The sequence below is a fragment of the Ictidomys tridecemlineatus genome, chromosome 3 (genome assembly GCF_052094955.1).
Source record: "Ictidomys tridecemlineatus isolate mIctTri1 chromosome 3, mIctTri1.hap1, whole genome shotgun sequence".
NCBI classification, from domain to species: Eukaryota; Metazoa; Chordata; class Mammalia; order Rodentia; family Sciuridae; genus Ictidomys; species Ictidomys tridecemlineatus.
This window is the reverse complement of record NC_135479.1, coordinates 116468612-116489279: the sequence shown is the minus strand read 5'-3', so window position 1 is coordinate 116489279 and position 20668 is coordinate 116468612. Positions and strand designations below refer to the sequence as shown.

Here is a 20668-nt window from a genome sequence, read left to right as displayed (position 1 = left end):
GAACAGCATTATAAATCTTTAAGTCTAGGGAGAAATATATTGGTTTTAAATAAGAATATATAAAACAACAAATCTAAGAAAGTTGTTGAAAGAAAGGGCAATTTACACTTATTTTGCTTAAGGAAATCCAAAATTTCTCATTGTTTCTCTAAATGATTTATTGAAAATTGCAACCACCAGTAGAATTTAAATAAGGCAGTGGTTCTTTTAATATTATTCTTTAGAATCTTGAGAAGATTCTTGGCATCTTCTTATTATTTTTATTATTATTTGTTTTTTTAAAAGAAAGAAGCCAGTTCACAGTAATAGCAACTAATACATCATAGCACTTACACTTTGGACCCAGAATTACTTTTGGCATTTTGTAGAAGTTAACTAACTTAATCTTCACAACAACACAAGAAGGCATGTAGTATAATACTCCTAATTTTATATACAGGGAAACTGAGGCACAGAGAAGCTAATTTGCTAAGGTTTACACCACTGTGAGGGTGGAATGGATAATCAAACCTAGGAGACTCTTCCTTCGCCGCAGTGGGCTTCAAACAGAATCCAGGTGCCTCAGCCTCCTACATGGTACAGCTTCCGTTTTGAGGATTGTTTCCCCCTTAACGTAATGTCATTATCACTAACAGTGGATACCCTAACTTCATAGACAAGAACCCTGGAACATCAAAGCCAAGTTTGCTCTCAATCTCTGTACAGGCCCATTTAACTTCATCTTTTTACTGGGTGTTGAACTGATCCCCAAGCCTGGCCAACATTTGTGTTATGTCAACCCCTGGTTGAAAGGAGAACTAAGTTGGCATTTGCAGATATAAATATGCAAAGGTGGATATGAACTGTAGGGGGACAAAACATTTCAAAGTATCTATCATATTTCCAAGTTAGGGGCTTATCAATATCATCTGAATTTAGAAAGAGCAATGAGTTTTATTTGTTTGCAAGGAACGCAAGAATCACCAACCAGGCTTGGGTTTAAGGACGTTATTAAAATGTTATATATAGTAGCAGGTTTTTTAAATTGTGTAATTTAAATTAAATATTTTAAAGGAGATTAATATTTAGGAAATAAAACTTAAGTGCATGTGGCATCCATATATAGCAATTTTTTCACTTATACATGTATCATTCAATGTCTATGTAATAAATTGTTACTGATTTTCCAAGTTCTCTTCCTACTTTTTTTTTTGATACAAGGGATTGAACCCAGGGGTACCCACTGAACCACATTCCCAGCCCCCGCCTTTTTTTTTTTTTTTTTTTTGTATTTTATGTTGACACAGGGTCTCACATAAGTTGCTTAGAGCCTTACTAAATTGCTGAGGCTGGTTTTGAACTCATGATCCTCCTGCCTGTGCTGATTGTGTTCTCTTCTCTCCCTTCCTCCCCAGAGCTAACCATTTTTCTGAAGTTGTTGTATATCATTTCCTTCCTTCCCCCCCCCCGCCCCCGTGTGTGTGTGTGTGTGTGTGTGTGTGTGTGTGTGTGTGTGTGTGTGTTGGGGCAGGGGTATTGGTGATTGAACCCAAGGATGCTTTACCACTGAGCTCATCCATCCATGAGCAGGCTGGCCTCGAACTTGTGATCCTCCTGCATCCGCCTCTAAAGTTGCTGGGATTATAGGTGTGCACCACTGTGCCCAGCTCCTCAAGGCTATCTAGGTCATATTTCTGCATATGTTTATCTGCATACAAGATTGCTTGGCATTTTAAAATCCTAAATAAAAACTATAAGCTAGATTTTTTCCACCAAGTTTTGTGTTGAGATTTATTCATGCTGATACATGCAGTTTTGATGCATTTAGTTTCTCTGCTATATAGCATTTCATTAAAATACAGTTCACCAAAAAATATAACTCATCCATTCTGATAGATATTTCAGTTGTCTAGTTTCCCTTATTTTGAATAGTGCTTCAGTGCCAATTTGAATATATGTCTTTTTGTACCCCCCTTAGGGGAATTTTGTTGTAAGTATACTTAGAGGAAGAATTACTGGTGGTAGGTGCTACCATCTTTCAGCACACTAGATAACACTAAATTGTTTTCTAGAAGGTTATTTCAGTTGACATTCCTTCTAGCAGTGCATGAGAATTCACTTTCTTCCCAATACAATGTAACTTTAGACTTGCAAAAAGTTTACTAATCCAGTGGGTATGATATGGTATCTCATTTCCTGATCATGGAAAAGTTGAGACCGTTAAGGTTTATTGATAATTTATAGTTAATAATCCATGAGTTACCAGTGTATTTTCTGTTATGTTTTGGGTCTTCTCTTTTTAATTTTTTTGTTTAAATTTGTCAGTTATCTAATAGAAGTTTTAAATTGTAGTGTAGTTGATTTTTTCATCTCTTTCCTTCATGATTTTTCTTTTTATGTCCTGTTAATATTCCCTCCTAACTCTAAGGTCCTAAGAACATTCTTCTGTATTTTATTTCAAAGGTTTAAAATTTTGTTGTTCACATTTAGCTATTTGGTTCCAAAACCATTTGTTGCTTACTTTTAGGAACCATCTGGAAAATATTCTTCTAGGAACTCTGAGGGAAAGAACGCATTTTCTTGCATATTTAAGTATTACCAATAATTTTAGCATCATTATTTCATGCATGGGTTTGTTTTGGGGATCTTTGTTTGATTCCCAGTTGTTACTATACAATTTTAATTTCTTCATGTTTATAATACTTATTGATCTATAGGCAAGCCTTATTTACTTATAACTTATGGTATGAATTTTAGCATCATAGTGTTGAATTCTGTGAGTTATTCTTAGGAGTTTGAATTAGTAGGCTGTTTCAGAGGAAAGCCACTGCACTCAATATCATATTTATTGAGCTTTAGGACATTTCATCATCTTATAAACTTCATTTATTTCTGATGAGAAATGAATGGTGATTAGTATGGTTTTTCTAAATACAGTAAGCTATTTTTCTCTGGCTGCTTTTTAAGATTTTTCTTTTTTTTATGCTTCAGCAGCCTGATTTTTGAAGCACCTAGCTAGGTTTGATTTTCTTTGTATTTATTCCTGCTTAGAATTTACCAAATTTCTTGAATCTGTAAAATCATCCACCAGTCTAGTGAATTTTTGACCATTATTTTTTCAAATATATTTATTGTCCCATTTTCTCTTCACCCTGTTCTTTTTAGGATTCAAGTTATATCTGTGTGATTTTGAAATATATGTTGTTACATAAGTCATTATTCTTTTTTATTGATTGGGTTATTTGGGGGTTTTTTTGGTGTTAAGTTTTTGAATTTTTATATATCCTGGAAATCAATGCTCTATTTGAGGTACAAATGGCAAAGATTTTCTCTCATTCTGAAGGTTCTATTCTTTTGTTTTAAAGGGTTTTTGTTTGTTTGTTTGTTTTTTTCCTTTCTGTTCTTAAACTGGGTAATTTCTAAATGGCCAGTCTTTAAGTTTATTGAATCTTTCTTTGGTCATGGTCATTTGTCTGCTAGGTGTATCCAGTAAATTTTTCTTTTTCTTTGTCAAATTTTTAAATGTATTCATTTATTAAGAATGTATTTCTCTCTACATTCTTGGGCATTATCTTAGTGATTGTTTTAAAATCTTCATTAATTAATTTCAACCTCTCAAGATGATAGACAGCCTCTTCTATTCAGAATGGATTACATTTTTTCCTTTCTTCTGTGTCTAATAATTTTAGGTCACATTATGGTTGATATATTGTAGGGAACCCTGGTGTCTGTTATGTTACCATCAAGAGTTGTGCTTGTTTTTAAAGCAGTCATTTAATTTACTTGAACACAGACTTTAAATTCTGTCTCTCCTTTGGTGGTAAGCAGCAGAAAAAAATCTGTTAAGTTCACTTTAGCAGCTCAGGAGGCTAAAGCAGGAGGATCATGAGTTCAAAGCCAGCCTCAGCAACTTAGTCTAAACAACCCAGCAAGATCTTGTCTCTAAATAAAATGTGTGTGTGTGTGGGGGGGGGCTGGTCATGTGACTCAGTGGTTAAGTGCCCCTGGGTTCAATCCCCAGTACCAAAAAAAAAAAAAAAAAAAAATCAGCCTTTGGTTTTTTTTAATAGAGATAGAAAAAGCAGTCATGAAATTCATTTGAAAAAATAGAATATCCAAAGCAATCCTTACTAAGATAAGTGATATTACAATAGCAGACCTTAAATTATACTATAGAGGTATAGTAACAAAAACGACATGGTAATGGCACCACAACAGACATGAAGACCAATGGAACAGAATAGAAGACACAGAGACAGTCCCACATAAATACAGTAATCTCATACTAGACAAAGGTGCCATAAACATACATTGGAGAAAAGATAGCCTCTTCAACAAATGGTGTTGGGAAAACTGGAAGTCCATATGGAGCAGAATGTAATTTAACCCCTGTCTCTCACTCTGCACAAAACTCAAAGTGGATCAAGGACCAAGGCATTAGACCAGAGACTCTGCACTTACTAGAAGCTAATATAGGCCTAACTATCATGTTGGCTTAGGAATCAACTTCCTCAATAAGACTCTAAAGTGCAAGAAGTAAAACCAAGAATCAATAAATGAGACTAAAAAGCTTCTTCACAGCAAAAGAAACAATCAAGAATGTGAAGAGAGAGCCTACAGAATGGGAGAAAACCTTTGCCATTTGTACCTCAAATAGAGCATTGATTTCCAGGATATATAAAAAACTCAAAAACTTAACACCAAAAAAACAAATAACCCAATCAATAAATGGGCAAAGGAACTGAACAGGCACTTCTTAGAAGAAGAAATACAGGTAGTCAACAAATATATGAAAAAATGTTCAACATCTCTAGTAATTAGACAAAAGCAAATTAAAACTACACTGAGATTCTATCTTACTCCACTCAGAATGGCAATTATCAAGAATGTAAGTAACAATAAATGTTGGCAAGGATGTGGGGAAAAAGGTACTCTCATACATTGCTGGTGGGACTGTAAATTGGTGCAACCACTCTGGAAAGCAGTACAGAGATTCCTCAGAAATCTTGGAATGGAACCACCATTTGACCCAGTTATCCCACTCTTCAGTATATATCCAAAGGACTCAAAATCCTCATAAATGTTTATAGCAGCTCATAAATGTTTATAGCAGCTCAATTCACAATAGGTAAATTGTAGAACCAACCTATATGCCCTTCAATAGATGAATGGATAAAGAAAATATAGTACATATACACAATGGAATATTACCCAGCTTTAAAGAAGAATGACATGATAGCATTTACTGATAAGTGGACGGAGCTAAATGAAATAAGCCAATCCCAAAAAACCAAAGGCCAAATGTTTTCTCTGATGTGCGGATGCTGTCATAGTCTTGGAATCATGTCTCCTAACAGTCACTCGGGGTAACAGAACTGTAAACCCAACCTTTTATCCAAGCCCAAGACCTCCTGGGCCCCTCCAGCTTCAGCTCCAGTGCATCCACCTGACTTTAGTTCATTTCTGTTTTCTTGGACACTGGCATTCCTCCTTCATTATTGTTTCTGTTGCTACGACTGCTATTATCCTTGACTACATATTTTCTAAAAGTAATTACAATTTATTCAGCAATCCTGTCTTTGTAGTAGAAGGGGGTCATTCTTATTCAATTAACCTATTTTATTTCCAGAAGTTAATGGCGGGGTGGGTGTGGGGGGGGTGTACCTGATGTACCTGAAGCTCTATTTTACACCTTGGGAAACTGACACTTAGATATCAGCAACTGTGTCAGCCTAAGGAACATCAGATTTCAGGTTATTTGACTCAACGTCGCATACCTACCATGGTACTATGCTGCCTCTACAAACGTTATTTTGTAATTATGTCAATGATTTTAAAATTGAGATTTTGCTATGTCTACTAGCACTTGTGACAAAATCTGAGCACCAACTAGCCCTGGAGAATGTCTGGAGGTGATTACCTCTGTGCCTCTGCCAGCTTCATTCTTCTCATAGGGGAAGTGAATTGTTCTGCCCGTGGGCCGTCTTGTGGGTTATTAAAAACACTGTACTTTATAAACACACCTCAACAAGAGTTATTTGCCCATTGCTTTAAAGAGAAATGAGAGGGAGGAATCAGATTTTAGATACCCAGGAAGATTTTTTTTTTCCAGTACTGGAGATTAAACCCAGAGTGCTTTACTCCTGAGCTATACCCCCAGCCCTTTTTATTTTGAGACAGGGTCTTGCTAAGTCGATGAGGCTGGCCTCAAACTTGCAATCCTCCCACCTCTGCTTTCTGAGTCATTGGCATTACAGGTGTTGTGTCCAGCATCTGAGAAAAATTTTGAGTGATAAAGTCTATATGAAGGAATGAAAGTTCTTCTGGCTAAGTGGGACTACTGTCATAAGAGCAAGACCTGTTTTAAGAAAAATAAACAATAATAGTGGAATGATGGAATTAAAACTCTTGAATACCTATAGCTTCTTGATCATATGAGTTCTTACCAGTAACACTGTACTCCAGAACAGTTTTTCTTTAGTATTCGGAACCAGTAAAGAAAAGTTTTTCTTTCAGTCATTTTCATACAGATGAACCCTATTGGGGAAAATCTTTACCTTGACATTTATTGCTCCCTCACGGAATCAATGGTGGTCTCAGTGTGCCTTAGAAACATTTTTCTCACTTTTCTTAGCACAGTTTATCAACCAGAATAAATTTGTTCCTAAAAGAGTCCATGCAGTTAATGTCCTCTCCTGAGTCACATATGTGAATGTTCTTTCACTGGCTGTACAACATCGAATATTCGTTTAGCATTGAAGGATATGATTTTTTTGAAGTCTAATCAGTTTTTTTTCCTTATCAGTCTTTTTCTATAAAGAATCTCCCCCCCCCCTGAGATTTTTATTGATTGAAGTTAACCCAGCGGTTGTACAAAGTCTCTCACTCATACCTAATACACTTATTATCAAGTTTTGAAATTAGGAGTGGCCTTTCCTTGTTTTCTCTTCAAACACACATTCACATGTGCATTGTCATTAAGAGAGATGGGAAGAAGGCTTCTGTGTTGGCTCACATTCCTTATCTACATACCCCTGGCATTGGGACTGGTTTTCATCTTCTGGGTGGAGTTGCTTAGAAGGTTCTGGATTTTTTCTTTCTCTAACATATAATAATGCTGAGAGAGGAGTTTTCTGGGTAGTATTGTATAATGAAGCCCTCCACACAGATAACTGCATATTCATGTAAAACAGATGTTTTTTTTTTTTTCAGGTTTTAGATGAGGAAGCTGAGCACTAACTAAAGTGACTTTTCTCAGATTAGTCAAGGCAAAAACAAGAACAAACCAGGTAGCTGACTCTCCTCAGGTGGCTGTGTGACCTTGGGCAAGTCACCTGTGTTAATTAGCTTTTCATCAGTATGATCAAAATATCTGACAAGGACAACTTGGAGGAGGAAGAGTTTATTTTGGCTCATGGTTTCAGAGGTTTACTCTGTGGTGGCCGCCATGACTCAATTCCTCTAGGCTCATGGTGAGGCTGTATGTCATGGCAGAAGGGTGGCAGCAGAGGAGAGCTGCTCAGCTCAGGGTCGCCAAGAAGCAGATATAGAGGGGGAGGGGCTTCAGGGAATTTGTACCCTTTCAGGGTACACACCCAATGAACCACTTCCTCCAGCCACACCATGCCAACCCCAGTCCTATGGTTACCTCCCCGTCAGTCCATTCAAACCAGGATGGAGTGATTAGGTTATAGCTCTCACAATCCAATCGTTTTATCTCTGAATATTCCTGCATTTATACAGGAGCTTTAGGGAACACCTCATATACAAATCATAACCTAACCCAACCTGTCTGTGCCTTCTATTTCCTTGCTTATAAAAAAAAGGGATAAGAATAGCAACCACTGGGTAGGTCTGTTGTCAGGCTAGACAGGATTAATGTGCTCAAAGTACCTGGGTTCCTGCCTGGTACACTGTAAGCATGATGCGATTTTCTTTTTGGTTATTATCGTAACTTCAACACAAAATGGATTTTTGCAGGAGCAGGATAGTTCAGTGGAAAAAACACAGGCTCAGGAATCCTGGTTCCAGCCCGATGCTAGCTCAGGTTTCCTACCTAGAGCTGAATAAGAGTTACATGGTGGGCTTCATGGGAATAGTTGTATCTACAGCCTCCGACGTGAGAAGAGAGACAGGGAAAAATGCAAGGGAGGGTGTTGCCTAACTATTAGTGTCCCAAGAAAGGCAGCTGGGACACTGCCTTTCATAGAGGTCAGTGAAACATGGAGCTGTGTTCCATGCTGTGCCCTGCCTTCACCCAGGGGGAGGGTGACGTGCTGGTGGTGTTAGGGTGAGAGTGGCTTTGACCAGTGGTTTCCATAAGTAGAGGCCAGAGAGGGTGCTGGGATTGAGCGCATGAGGGAGGCCCACTCACTGGAACCAGTCCCTCCACACACAATGGTGCAGCCCAGCGTGCTGCGGTGGCCCTGTATCCTGGATTCCAAAAGGAGATTGCTGTGAGGATTAGGAAGTAATACATATGATGCGTGTCATGTGCCTTTCGGTGCAGGATGTGCCTAATCACCAATATTTGAACTAGATGTCAATTTCCCTTAACACTCATATGTGCCTGTAGAAATAAAGCCTGAATTCAGAGAGATGACAGATTAACTAGGGCAGATGGTACTACTGCAAAGAGGGTGATATTCAGTTCTAGGATGTATCAAAAAAAGTTACTAAGAAAGCTCATGCCAGATCACAGAGGCCTTGGATGTTTCTAAAAGCCCACCCAAGGAAGTCAAAGGATTCAGGGAAAATCATATGAATCAAGAAATAACTCAAACAGCCAAGTGCAGTGGTGCATATCTGTGATCCCAATGGCTTGGGAAGCTGAGGCAGGAAGATGGCAAGTTTGAGGCCAGCCTCTGCAGCTTATTGAGGTCCTGTCTCAAATAATAAAAAGGTAGTGTACCCCTGGATTCATTCCCCAATACTGCTGAAAGGAAAGGAAAGGAAAGGGAGAGGGAGAGAGAAGAAAGCAAAAGAAAGGAGAAACTTGTGCAAAGATGACGTCAGTTAGGTCCTAGTTCAGTAGTAGGTGGGGAAACAGCTGGGTAGAAGGTTGTCTTTTCTAGAAACAATGACATCTCAATGACATGCACTTTTGTGTTATAACGCTGCCCCAATTTCTTGGGTTACTATTAAATGGCCATAAAGGTCATTATTAGAAGTCCCTGAATGACATACCAAACTAGTTGAAATTCACCAGTGACAGACATGATGGAACGTTTAAGAGCCATGTAAACATCCTGCTTTGTGTCACCATAGATTTGTTTTTGTTTTTAGCTAGTGAAAAGTGAGAACACGACTCCTAACTTCAGGCCTGTGGGCACCAGGAATCCAGATTTAATGTCATCATCTCTGACCGCAACCCCTTGGGGGGAAAAGCAATATCACTCTTAGGCCAAATGGAAGATTTGATCTGAAACCAGAGGGAAGGATAAATAAATGGAAGACTGCAGGGCTCTGGGGTCCTGAGATCAGATTAGATGTGGAGATCAGCAGGAGGGTAATGCTTGAGAATCATTGCTGTCTCTTAGAACTGCAGCTGTAATAGCAAGCTGGACTCCCCGGCTGGGGGCAGGAGAGGGGCTATGTGATTCCACAGCACAGCATCTCTTTACCTTGGCACAGAGGCAAGTGGAAGGGGGGTAAACAGGCCGGTGGCTTGCAGATCAGCCAGTACTTGGCTGAGAGCTGCCTTACTGACTCTATGACACCTGGGTCAACCTGTCTCATTATCTACAAAGTGGGAATAATGGTAGAACACCCTTATGAAGTCATTGTCAGGATTACCTGGGATGATACATGAGAAGCCCTGGGCAAAAGCCTGGCTCACCACACTCTGGTAGCAGTTTGCTGTGTTAGTTGTGATGGCTTTGGACGCCTATCTCTTTCATGTCATGCTTCTCTCAGGGGTTCTTTCAACCAGCAGCCAGTCACATCTGAGCATCTGTGGGATCTGAAGGGAACAATACCTCTTTGTGTTTTGCATTGACCAACCTGCAGCTGACAGGTTTCTCTGTGGACAGCTCACTGATTAATTGACTGAATGACAAATATTTGCTGAGCAGGTGCTCAGCAAGGTGTCTGTGGTGAATGGCCATGGGGCTGACCCTCCTACCCTAGGAATGTCCCTGTCTTATGGGAAGACGGTGCATCGGCACATCAGAACATGAGCGCAACTCAGGGGACAGGGCTTTTTAACCTAAGACAACCACAGACCTACAAATATGTATGCAAAATGCTGGGCATGAGTGCACATTTATTTTTGGGTGTGGCTGTGGACTAGTCGAAGTCATCAAAGTCACAAAACTAACTGGATCCCAAAGGAAGCAGGAGCCATTGTCGTGGAAACAAGTGACAGTGCATGAGTGTGTAAAGAAGGAAACGTGTAACCAGGGAGACAATAAGGGGTGAGGCCAAGGAGCTGGGCAAAGAAAGGAGTAGCATCTGAATCTGATGGTGACCACCATCCCTGATCAGGTTTGCAGGGGAGACGTACTGGATTCTCTACAATTTGTGTGGGGTGGTCCAGAAATGGCAGGACTTGTTGAATGGGAGAACCCCATTCATGAAATAGCCCAGTTGGAAAGACAGATGTTAGAGCACACTTTAGTTTTAGGAGCTAAATGGGATGACAGTTCGAGTACCATGTAGCAGGCTGGCCCTAAAGAATACCGACATGAAGGAAACTCACCTTCCAGGGGTCACCTTTTAATTGAATTAAAGGTGATAACTGGCAATGCAGATCACCTTGGATTTCACCCATTACCACCTCACTTCTCAAAGCTTCCTAAGAGTGGAGATCCAGATGACCCTATTTCCAGTTTACAAGGGGGACACTTACCCTCTGGAGTTGGTGGTAGCCTCACGTTACAGTGATAGTGAGCACAGAACCATCACAGGTCATTCAACCTGTCTCCTACACCACTGATGTCTAACTTTCTGCATAATAAGCCCTCCATGGGTATTTATGGAAGTGATTTTTTTTAAATTTAAAAATCCAAGCAAATGTCAAGAGGTTTTTTAAAAACTGTGTTATTTTTCTCAAAATATATAGTCTGAAAAGTAAAATATGGTAATGCCATTTACTTTGTTCTAAGTCAACTAAATTAAAAAAATATTTATCCAAGGCTTACATCACTAGAGACTGAGTTTAGTACTTAAATCCACATTTATGATTTTACTTTAGGGAACGTCAAGTTTATTTTGCTAAAAAATGTTCTGTATAATATCTGGGAGGGAATTGTATGATATATAGCCTCCAATTTGTTCCATCATAATAAAAAAAATGGGAAAACAAGAAATCCCTATAAATTAGTTTCATTTTAAATGGTCTAATTTTAATTCTTTTCACATTCCTACATCGGGATGTGATTTTTGGCTTGGAACTCTTCTTGTGTTTATTTCTCCTGGTAAGCACAAGTAACACATAGGGAAAAAATAGAGAAGAACTTCACATATTATTTAGAAAGGGAAGCAAGAAGTAAGTCACAATGACTTTCACAGAATAAATGCTGGGTTTTCTTGTTGTTGTTGTTGTTGGTTTGGGGGACGTTTTTAAAGAATATACAAACGAGGCGTAAAAGACTTTTGGTGGCCCACCCTTCCCTCTACCCCATTCTCATTACTGGTTTGTTAAGTAGCTGGACTTTGGAGGCCTGTCAACTAGGGTCAGTTCCAACTGCCTCATTTTGCAACCACATGGACCTGGGCGAGTTTCCTGCCTTCCCTAAGCATCTCTTTAAAGCATGGTTAACAGAGAGACTGAGCTTCTAAGATTGTTGTAAGGATTAAAAGAAGTCATATGATTAATCTCTCTCTAGAGTCCCTGGCATGTTATACAACATTTAGCAAATATTAGATAGTTTCAAAATTTATTTTAATATCAATAATTATCATTAATAATGTTATTAATGTTATATGGCTAAGGGAATGTTTATGTATTTATTATCTGAAAAGGAGGATATCTGCTTCTCTTTGATGTCCTGTGCTTCCTAATCTTGTTGAAATTGAGATCAGACACAAATGCTAGATTCCTCTGATTTCATCACTGAATCATAGGAGGTCATTAAACCTTCCCTAAAAAGATTTTTAATTTTAGTATTCAAAACCAGGGCAGGCGGGGGAAAGTACCAGAAACCAACTCTTACTTATTTCCCACATATAGATGCAAACAGAAGTAAAACACAGCTGCTCTTATCTCTCCATTGGCACCATCTCTTCCTGGTACTGAAAGAGATAAAAATCTTGCAGTATAATTTTATAAGGCAATAACAAGTGATTTACTTTATCTTAAGGGTAAACAATGAAGTCCTTATCCCACTGCAGGGTAACATAGGCTGGCAATCTGGCAGATGCTCAGCCCCCAGTATGGATTATTTGAGATGAAAGGAAACATTGACTAACCGTGAAGATTTGACAATATAAGAGGGTACCTGTCTGTATAGCTTGATATTCAAGGATACCAGCAACATAGCTGTTGGATGAAGCGAAGGCAGTGGTGGACAAACCACCCGATTTGTTTTCCATTGTTAGGTGGTGCAGTCTTTGGGATCACATGAACAAATCTGCAAACCCTCTGGCTCCACTGTGGTTCTATGCGATCTTATACCATGAATTATAAAAATTCAGAAAGATGTCAGGATATGTTGTTTCCATCATTGTAATCATGGTAGGGTTAGTGTGATTCTTTCCAAGGTACGATTTTTTTATTAAAGTAGAAGCCATCTCTTGTTGTCACAGAACATACACTTCACAGAAAAGATTAATTTTAATTTATAGACATTCAGCCATAAAATAAAATCAATAATTGTAAACCTGCATAGCCAAGTTCATGAGATTTTAGAGCCAGTCTTCTTTAAAAACTGGACCATGGTATGAACTGAGTGACTTTGGACAAATTACTTAACTAAATCTCTAGAGTAGAATCTGTTATGAGCATTAAAAAACATAATTGTGCAAAAATTATGCTTAGCACATAATAAATACTTGAAGATAAATGTTAAAAGACTGTTATCAAGGCTTTTATCCTGTTTCTTTTTTTCACTCATCTACAAGTTAATATGTTTCTTTTCTCTCTTTTTAAAATTGGTTCTTTTTAGTTATGTATGATAGTAGAATTAATTTTGATAAAATTATAAAAGCATGGAATATGTCTTATTCTAATTAGATTCATTCTTGTGGATGCACACGGTGGTGGGATTCACTTAGGTATTTTCATACACGTACCTAGGAAAATTATGTTAGAGTCATTCCACCATCTTTTCCTCTATTGGAAATAAGTTATTTATATTGACTTGATCCAATGACTCTATACTATTTGTCTCAATTATCTTGTAATGTAGAGATTAATCTATGTGTACTTTAAAACCAACATGCATTTTAAAATTCTTTCATTAAAAAATATGTGTCAAGGATCTCATGAAAATAGGAGACCAATAGAGTAAAGGGAAGGAGAAAGGAGGGGCATGGGGAAGTACTGGGGACAAAATATAAGAAATTACACGATGTCCATGTACAAAAGTCCCACAATGAATACTGCTATTATGTATAATTATAATGCACTAATTAAAATAACAGTAATAAAAATAGAAGGGGGATTATAAGACTATAGCAGAGTACAGCAAGAGGATTGGGGGAGAGGGGAGCGGAGGGAAAGGGAAGTTACCAAGGAATAAGACAGATCCGATTATATTATATATGTATACAAATATGGCATCATGAGTCTCATGATTGTGTAAAACTGTAATGCACCAATAAAATTAAAAATTAAAAAATGCAAAAGAATTACATATGCAAAATAGTATGTTTATCAACATGCATTTTTAATGTTAGAACTTTGTCTAAAAGGAAGGTCATTTGCAATAACCTTGTTTTTCTCTGCTATGCTGAGAAAGTTGGCAAAGTTAAGCATAAATCTGTTTAATCGATAAAAAATTCTAAAGTCTATAAAAATTAACAAGTGACAATGATATGATGTAATATCTGACCTGTTTTTCCTTGTCTCGTTTCCTCTAAACTTTTAATTACCTTGTATGTTAGATAAAGCAAAATCCAGCTAATGCTTGGCATCTAATAAGTGTTTCTTTGTTGAATTAAGAGAAAAGGAAATAAATAAATATTTTATTGTGTTCAGAGGCAACAGTTCCTGAATGGAGGCTAACCAGACCTTAATTAAAGTATTCAGGTTAGAAAACATTCTGCCACCTACTCTTATTCAAGTGCAAAACTACTTGGATTAATTTCTTGGGATAGTACAAGGGTTAAGTTCATTAAACTAAGAGAGTCTGAACAATTTTATGGCACCTGTTATGTACAATTAAGGTTTTATTATAAAAGGGACTCTAGAGATGAAATGGTTCAATCTCCTTAATTTACAGATAAGGAAACCAAGACCTTAAGAATTGAAATGGCTTTGTCCTATGGAGACTGAGCTTCAGGGGGAATTTTCAGTTCTTTTCATTAGTCATATCTTCCCTTCTCACCCTCTCTGTACTAGGGAGTGAACCCAGGGGATTAAGTAAAAATAAATAAAAAAGGAGGGTTGGGTTCAGCCATTTTTATTTATTTTTAATTTTGAGAAGGGCATCTCAGTAAGTTGCTGAGATTGTCTTTGAATTGACAATCCTCCTGCCTCAGCCTCCCAAGCTGCTGGGATTATGCCAGTCATTTCTTAAAGGGATTTGCCCCAGGATGCTTGTTTATGTGAACATTTCCCTCTATTCCAAGACACTTACATATTTCTAAAAAATAGCAAGATAAAAGACTGTGGTTGAGAACCTTGACTTTTGGGTCATAGCAACCTGGATTGAAATACTTGCTTCACCACAAAGCGTTGGTCAAATTATCTAATCTCTGTTCTCAGTTTCCTCATCTACTAGAGAGGACGACAAACTCTTGTAATCTTCAAAACAGAAATAGCAAGATTTTGACAGTTTATTATTAATTATTAAGGTAATAGTTTATAAAGGATTACCACCAGCTGGGTGCATGCTAAGCCATTAGTACCCATTAACTATTATTGGGATATAAATTAGAAGTGGGAGAGAAAGTTGAATGGAAGAGATATAGGCAAGGATAATCTTATATTTTGCTAAAAAATAAGTTTGAGTTTATGAGTTTGGCTTCAAGTTTCCCTATAGCCAACATGGAAAAATAGAAATGATTAATTATATAGCTCACAGGAACTTAGTATATTAATTTATATATATAAGTATAAATTAATGTGTGTGTCTCCAAACCAGAACTTCCCTCTTTCACCCCTATCTTTGAATTTCCAAAGTTTCTTTCTACCAGACACAATAGTGTTTAGGTTTTAGAAACTAGTTGAATTATAATAAGGGTTGCCTGAGACTCTCCTAGGCACCCAGTTTCTCCTATAGGAGAGCTCCTATAGGAGAGAACCCTGCTAAGGATCTTCTCCTTGGTACCTTCTATCCTCTGAAAGACCTTGGATGTGGGCAATGATGAACTGGGTTATTCAGTTATTTCCCCTACCCACTTCAGATACTCATAAGGTAGTAGCCTTATTCCCCTTCATATTTTCATTCCTTGAGTCTCGCATATGGTGGATGCTTAGTTAATGTTTGTGAATTGCAATAATGTTAATGAGCATGTGCAGAAGAATCACCTGTATGAGAGCCCTTCCATTTAGACCCTGGTTGTGACAGAGAGATTATTTCTATATTGAGTATTATAAAATTTTCAACCAACTCGGATGACAGTGCCAAAGGCTTAAATCACAGTATTTTAGATGAAAAATAAAATCTATATGAACTCTTCTTCCCTGGGTACTGATGTGCAGCGACTTGTGTTATTAAACGTCAGGATGAAATAGAACCAGTTTTCTTTAAAAAAGGAGAGAAGTGTAATTCTAGCACTTCAGGTATCTTTAGGAGCAGGGATATTAATCAATTTTCTTTCAAGACACGTACATCATTTTACCTCATGCAAAGTCATGACCAAAACCTTATATCTCAAAGATGTAGTGTACTCTGATTGGAATGTCACCAACAGAGGAAAATATACAAAGATTATGTTATCACAAAAACATTTCTATATCTGCATATTTAGATATGTGAAATACCCTAAATTTTCTCTAGGAAATGTTGAAAGGTACTTATTTTACAAGATTCTTTTTTCTTTTCATGTATTTATTATAGCTAAGAAGCAATTTATTTTCTCAAAATAAGCATTCCCAGATTGGTTTCCTTTACATCTCTCTTCATTTATCGAAGTTCATAAAATTATATGAGAGAAATGATGGCACTTATTCAATGTGGTGTTTCTTTTTCTTTTTTGTTTACAATTAGGTATTTCTCTCCATTTTAATTTACAGCTAGGAGTCCTTTAAATGTTAAGCAGGAAGGTAATTGAAAGGTCATTTGGCATTAACTGGGGTTCACACTGAGACTTGACTTGCTTCCCGGTGCTGCATGTAAGCCAGGATTCAAATTGTGGGACAGGGTTTTCCTGGACCAAAAGGTAATTATGTAACCCTTTTTCCTTTCTCAGCCCCATTGCTTTGACTGTCTGAAGTTAACATGTCCCTGAAAAACGAGCCAAGGGTAAATACCTCTGCACTGCAGAAAATCGCTGCCGACATGAGCAATTTGATAGAAAATCTGGACACTCGGGAACTCCACTTCGAGGGAGAAGAGGTGGAATACGATGTGTCTCCCATGGATCCCAGGACTCAGGAAGGTAAAGCCTGCGGATCTGAGGGAGAAGGGAGCCCATCAGAGTTGGTTGACACAGCACAGTTTGAAATAACCAGCTAATGATCTGTCTTCCTTGCAGAGATCAGAACACAGGGCTGAGAATCATCCCCTAAGAGGCTTGCTTATTTTAACGATTGATTCTCAAAAGGAGGCCAAAATCATGCTACTGTCACCTGTTGGAATAACTTTGTTTACTTTTTTTTTTTTTTTAGGATATATCCCTTTCTCTGCTATCTATAACACTCAAGGCTTTAAGGAGCCTAACATACAGACATATCTCTCCGGCTGTCCAATAAAAGCACAAGTTCTGGAGGTGGAGCGCTTCACGTCTACGACAAGGGTCAGAGCACTTAAGAAGTTGCCTTTTTTTTTAGTTTTTTTTTTTTTTTTTTTAGTTTTTTTGTGCTAATTTTTATTTCATTTTATTTTTATTTAATTAATTAATTTGTTTTAATTTGTTATACAAGACAGCAGAGTGCATTTTGATTCATAGTACACAAATGGATCACGATTTTTCATTTCTCTGGTTGTACACAAAGTACAGTCACACCACTCGAGTCTTCATACACGTACCTAGGGTAATGATGTCCATCTTATTCCACCATCTTTCCTACCTTCGTGCCCCCTCCCCCAACTTCCCGCTATCCGAAGTTCCTCTATTCTTCTGATGCTCCACAGGAGCTGCCCTCCAACCCCCCCCCCAAAGAACTTGCCTTTTTGTTAATACATGTGGATTACTACGTTGACTTCCATTTTCCTTTCTCCCAGCTATGACCCTATTCTTTAGGTTTTTGTTTGTCTTTTTGTTTGGACTGTTTCCAAATTCTCAAATCCTGAGATTTTGATTCCTTCTTATTTCATCTTTATTTGCATACTCCTTTCTCCCCTTTCTGGACAATACTCTTTGTGGCATTGAAGGCAATTTATTAATTTAAATTGCAAGGTGCCTCTCTGAGCCTTCCTCTTTCCCCAGTTTTCTGTTTCATTTTAGACTTCTCAAGCATATCCATCATAACTAGAATACCAAGTACAAGTCAGGGAAGAGTTTAGTTTTCCTAATGCTTATTTAGCAAGATACTGCTTTTTCTACTTGGCTTTAAAAAAATAAATACTTCCAGGTTCTGTGGCACATACCTGCAATCCCAGCAACTTGGGAGGCTGAGATAAGAGGATCACAAGTTCAAAGCCAGCCTCAGCAACTTAGTGAGACCCTGTCTCAAAAATAAAAAATAAAAGGTGGGGATGTGACTCAGTAGTTAAGCACCCCTGGGTTTAATCCCCAGTACCAAAACAAAACAAAATAACAAAAAACATGATTCAAGATTAGCCAGTGTTGTTACCCAAAGCAATGCCGAGGGAATTCTACCTGCAGACTCTGCCTCTCTGTTTTTTAACTGAGGCTCCATCCTTTAGTCTTCATTCACATGTTTTCACTAAACAGTGACAAAGCTCTAGAGTAAAATGCCTTCACCAGGCCAACCTAAACCTGTACTCATGCTCCCGTGCTCATCCCCGATTTACACCCACCTGGTGTAGCACCTGAGGCTTTTCTTATGCTTTAGGTTTACGTCTCCCTGATAAACTATTGAGCATCTCTGTGATGACCTTTGCCTCTTATGTTAATTGCCTGCTTTTAGATTGAGAGACAATAACGGGTAAGAGGTAAACGTACAGACTCTAGAGCCAGACTGCAGGGTTAGTTACTGTCCTTGCCTTGATATCTCAAAATAAGTTACTTCACCTCTCTCAATTTCCTCATCTGAATAATGGGTACCATAGTATTAGTACGTTATAATAAAAACACACAGTATATTATCCAAGTATATACTATATGCTTAGTACTTCAGCAACTGCTTCTACCCACCCTTCCTGAACACTGGTAGTGCCTCAGGGCAGTGGGGAATGGCATAGGTGAAGGTAGACATTGCAGTGTGTTTCAGAAGGAGCAGGGAAGAAGACATGATATACCTTTTTTTTTTTTTTTAAGGACAAATTTGTCTAAGGTGGTGCTCCTGGCATCCACCACCTCCTGCTTTCCTCTCACCTTTACCAGTTACCTGTTTATTGCTTGAACTTGTGGCCTGGACTCCTCCCTCCCTCCCTCCCTCCCTCCCCCCCACCTCTGTTTTACGCGCCTGCACGCACATATTTTCTCTCTCTCTCTCTCTCTCTCTCTCTCTGTCTCTCTCTGTATGTGTAAGGATTTGTAGGAGTGTGGCATGATCCAAAGTATGTCTTGTGTAATTTATCCTGTGGATCGTTAAGAGAATATTATTTCTGTGATCAATTGTTTCCGAAAAATATTTGCTTAAAGTACTTATGCAAAGTATGTAGGCTGAACTTAAGTATACTTCCATGTTACTAATTAATTAGCTATTTTTCATTGAGAGCTTTTGGAGTTTTTATTATCTAAAATACCAACCATTTTTGTTTATCACTGTAGGTGCCAAGTATCAATCTATACACTATTGAATTAACACATGGGGAATTTAAATGGCAAGTTAAGAGGAAATTCAAGCACTTTCAAGAATTTCACAGAGAGCTGCTGAAGTACAAAGCCTTTATCCGAATTCCCATTCCTACCAGAAGGTAACCATTTCAGAATTTAGATGAAGTTAACCCAACACACAAATTGGAGGGGAGTGTATTTCATTCATTTTCTATGTCATCTAGTCGCTTGTTGGTAGATATTTTCAATTAAATAAGCTCTTTTAAAAATAAGACATTTCACGAAATATGAGAGTTCAAAGAATTCTCTAATAAATGTTTGCATTATGTGTGTGTGTGTTAGACACACGTTTAGAAGACAGAACGTCAGAGGGGAGGAGCCTCGAGAGATGCCTAGTTTGCCCCGTTCATCTGGAAACATGATTCGAGAAGAACAGTTCTTTGGTAGGAGGGTAAGTTCTTTCACCCTTTTGCTGATTTTATTGGGCTTTTTATTTTTTAATTTGTTCTTTTTAGATATATATGAGAGTAGAGTGTATCTTGACATATTATACATACATGGTCTTCTGTTGTTTTGAACATAGTTTTGCAGCACAGTAGAAAGGTGGCACTTAATGAGAGGTGAGGGGTTCCAGCTGAAGTTTCTTTTACCTGCTGGCCTCTAGCCCTAGCAAGGTTGAGCTCTGGAACCAGTTAGGCATCCCCATCCTCCCAAGCCATCGAGAGGGTGTATCAGCACTGAAGAGTGTTTGTTGGTAGCTATGCTGTGAAGAGTTATCCTCCTCCTAGTACCTCCCTAAATTTGTTGTGAATTGAAGATTGAGTGTATCTTGTTGGGTTTTGAGATCTACTCTCCTCTTAAAATCATTTATTTCGATACATTTGCTCCTATATGTTAGTTCATTTTAAATATTAAATATGGAAAGTTGCATTGCTCTGCTCTAGGTGGGGCAGTTAGCGTTTAGGAGAGTAGGCTGAGCACAGACTCGCATGCTAGAATAGGAAACTCAAGATAAGAGATGTGTTTGCCACCCTGCTACGATTGGTACTGCAAGGGGTGGGGGACTTGCATTTTTTATTAGGATATTAATCGGTAATTTGTTCATTTCTGTGCAATCTGTTTTATAATCTGAAAATTTTATGTTTCAGAGGGAATATTTTATTTTTTCTTTTGTAGTTATCATCTTTGTTTAAAATCTTTTTAGGGGTCTGGACTAAATATTTTCCAAGATAACTTAGATATTATAAAATTACATAATTTCTGGTTATTGTGTGCACATGTATGAGCCCAACTAAAAGTGATTATACCTATTAACCCTCAGTGATGCAGCAAAAAGGTGCTGGCTTAATGTGTCAAGGTCAATATACTTGATATATGTTACTGGAATGCTCCAAGTCTATAAACCTCTGCTTTCCCCATACACACACATTTTAACATATTTGAAAAATCAAGGTTAGAAAATCTTTTTCTTTTAACATTTTCCTTCCTTTTTGCTTGAAAACTATTTAAAAATTAT

General features: G+C 37.9%; 1 protein-coding gene across 4 annotated transcripts in view; it reads left to right on the top strand.

Moving 5' to 3' along the window:
- Pld1 (phospholipase D1) overlaps positions 1 to 20668 on the top strand; it is a 205185-nt gene that overhangs the window by 69916 nt on the left and 114601 nt on the right. For all 4 annotated transcript variants that reach the window (XM_078043643.1, XM_078043641.1, XM_078043644.1 and 1 more), the window contains 4 exons: positions 16498 to 16686; positions 16916 to 17043; positions 19147 to 19292; positions 19495 to 19603. In XM_078043643.1, coding sequence (XP_077899769.1) covers positions 16527 to 16686; positions 16916 to 17043; positions 19147 to 19292; positions 19495 to 19603 — 543 coding nt within the window. In that variant the 5' untranslated portion in view covers positions 16498 to 16526. The remainder of the gene's footprint in view (positions 1 to 16497; positions 16687 to 16915; positions 17044 to 19146; positions 19293 to 19494; positions 19604 to 20668) is intronic.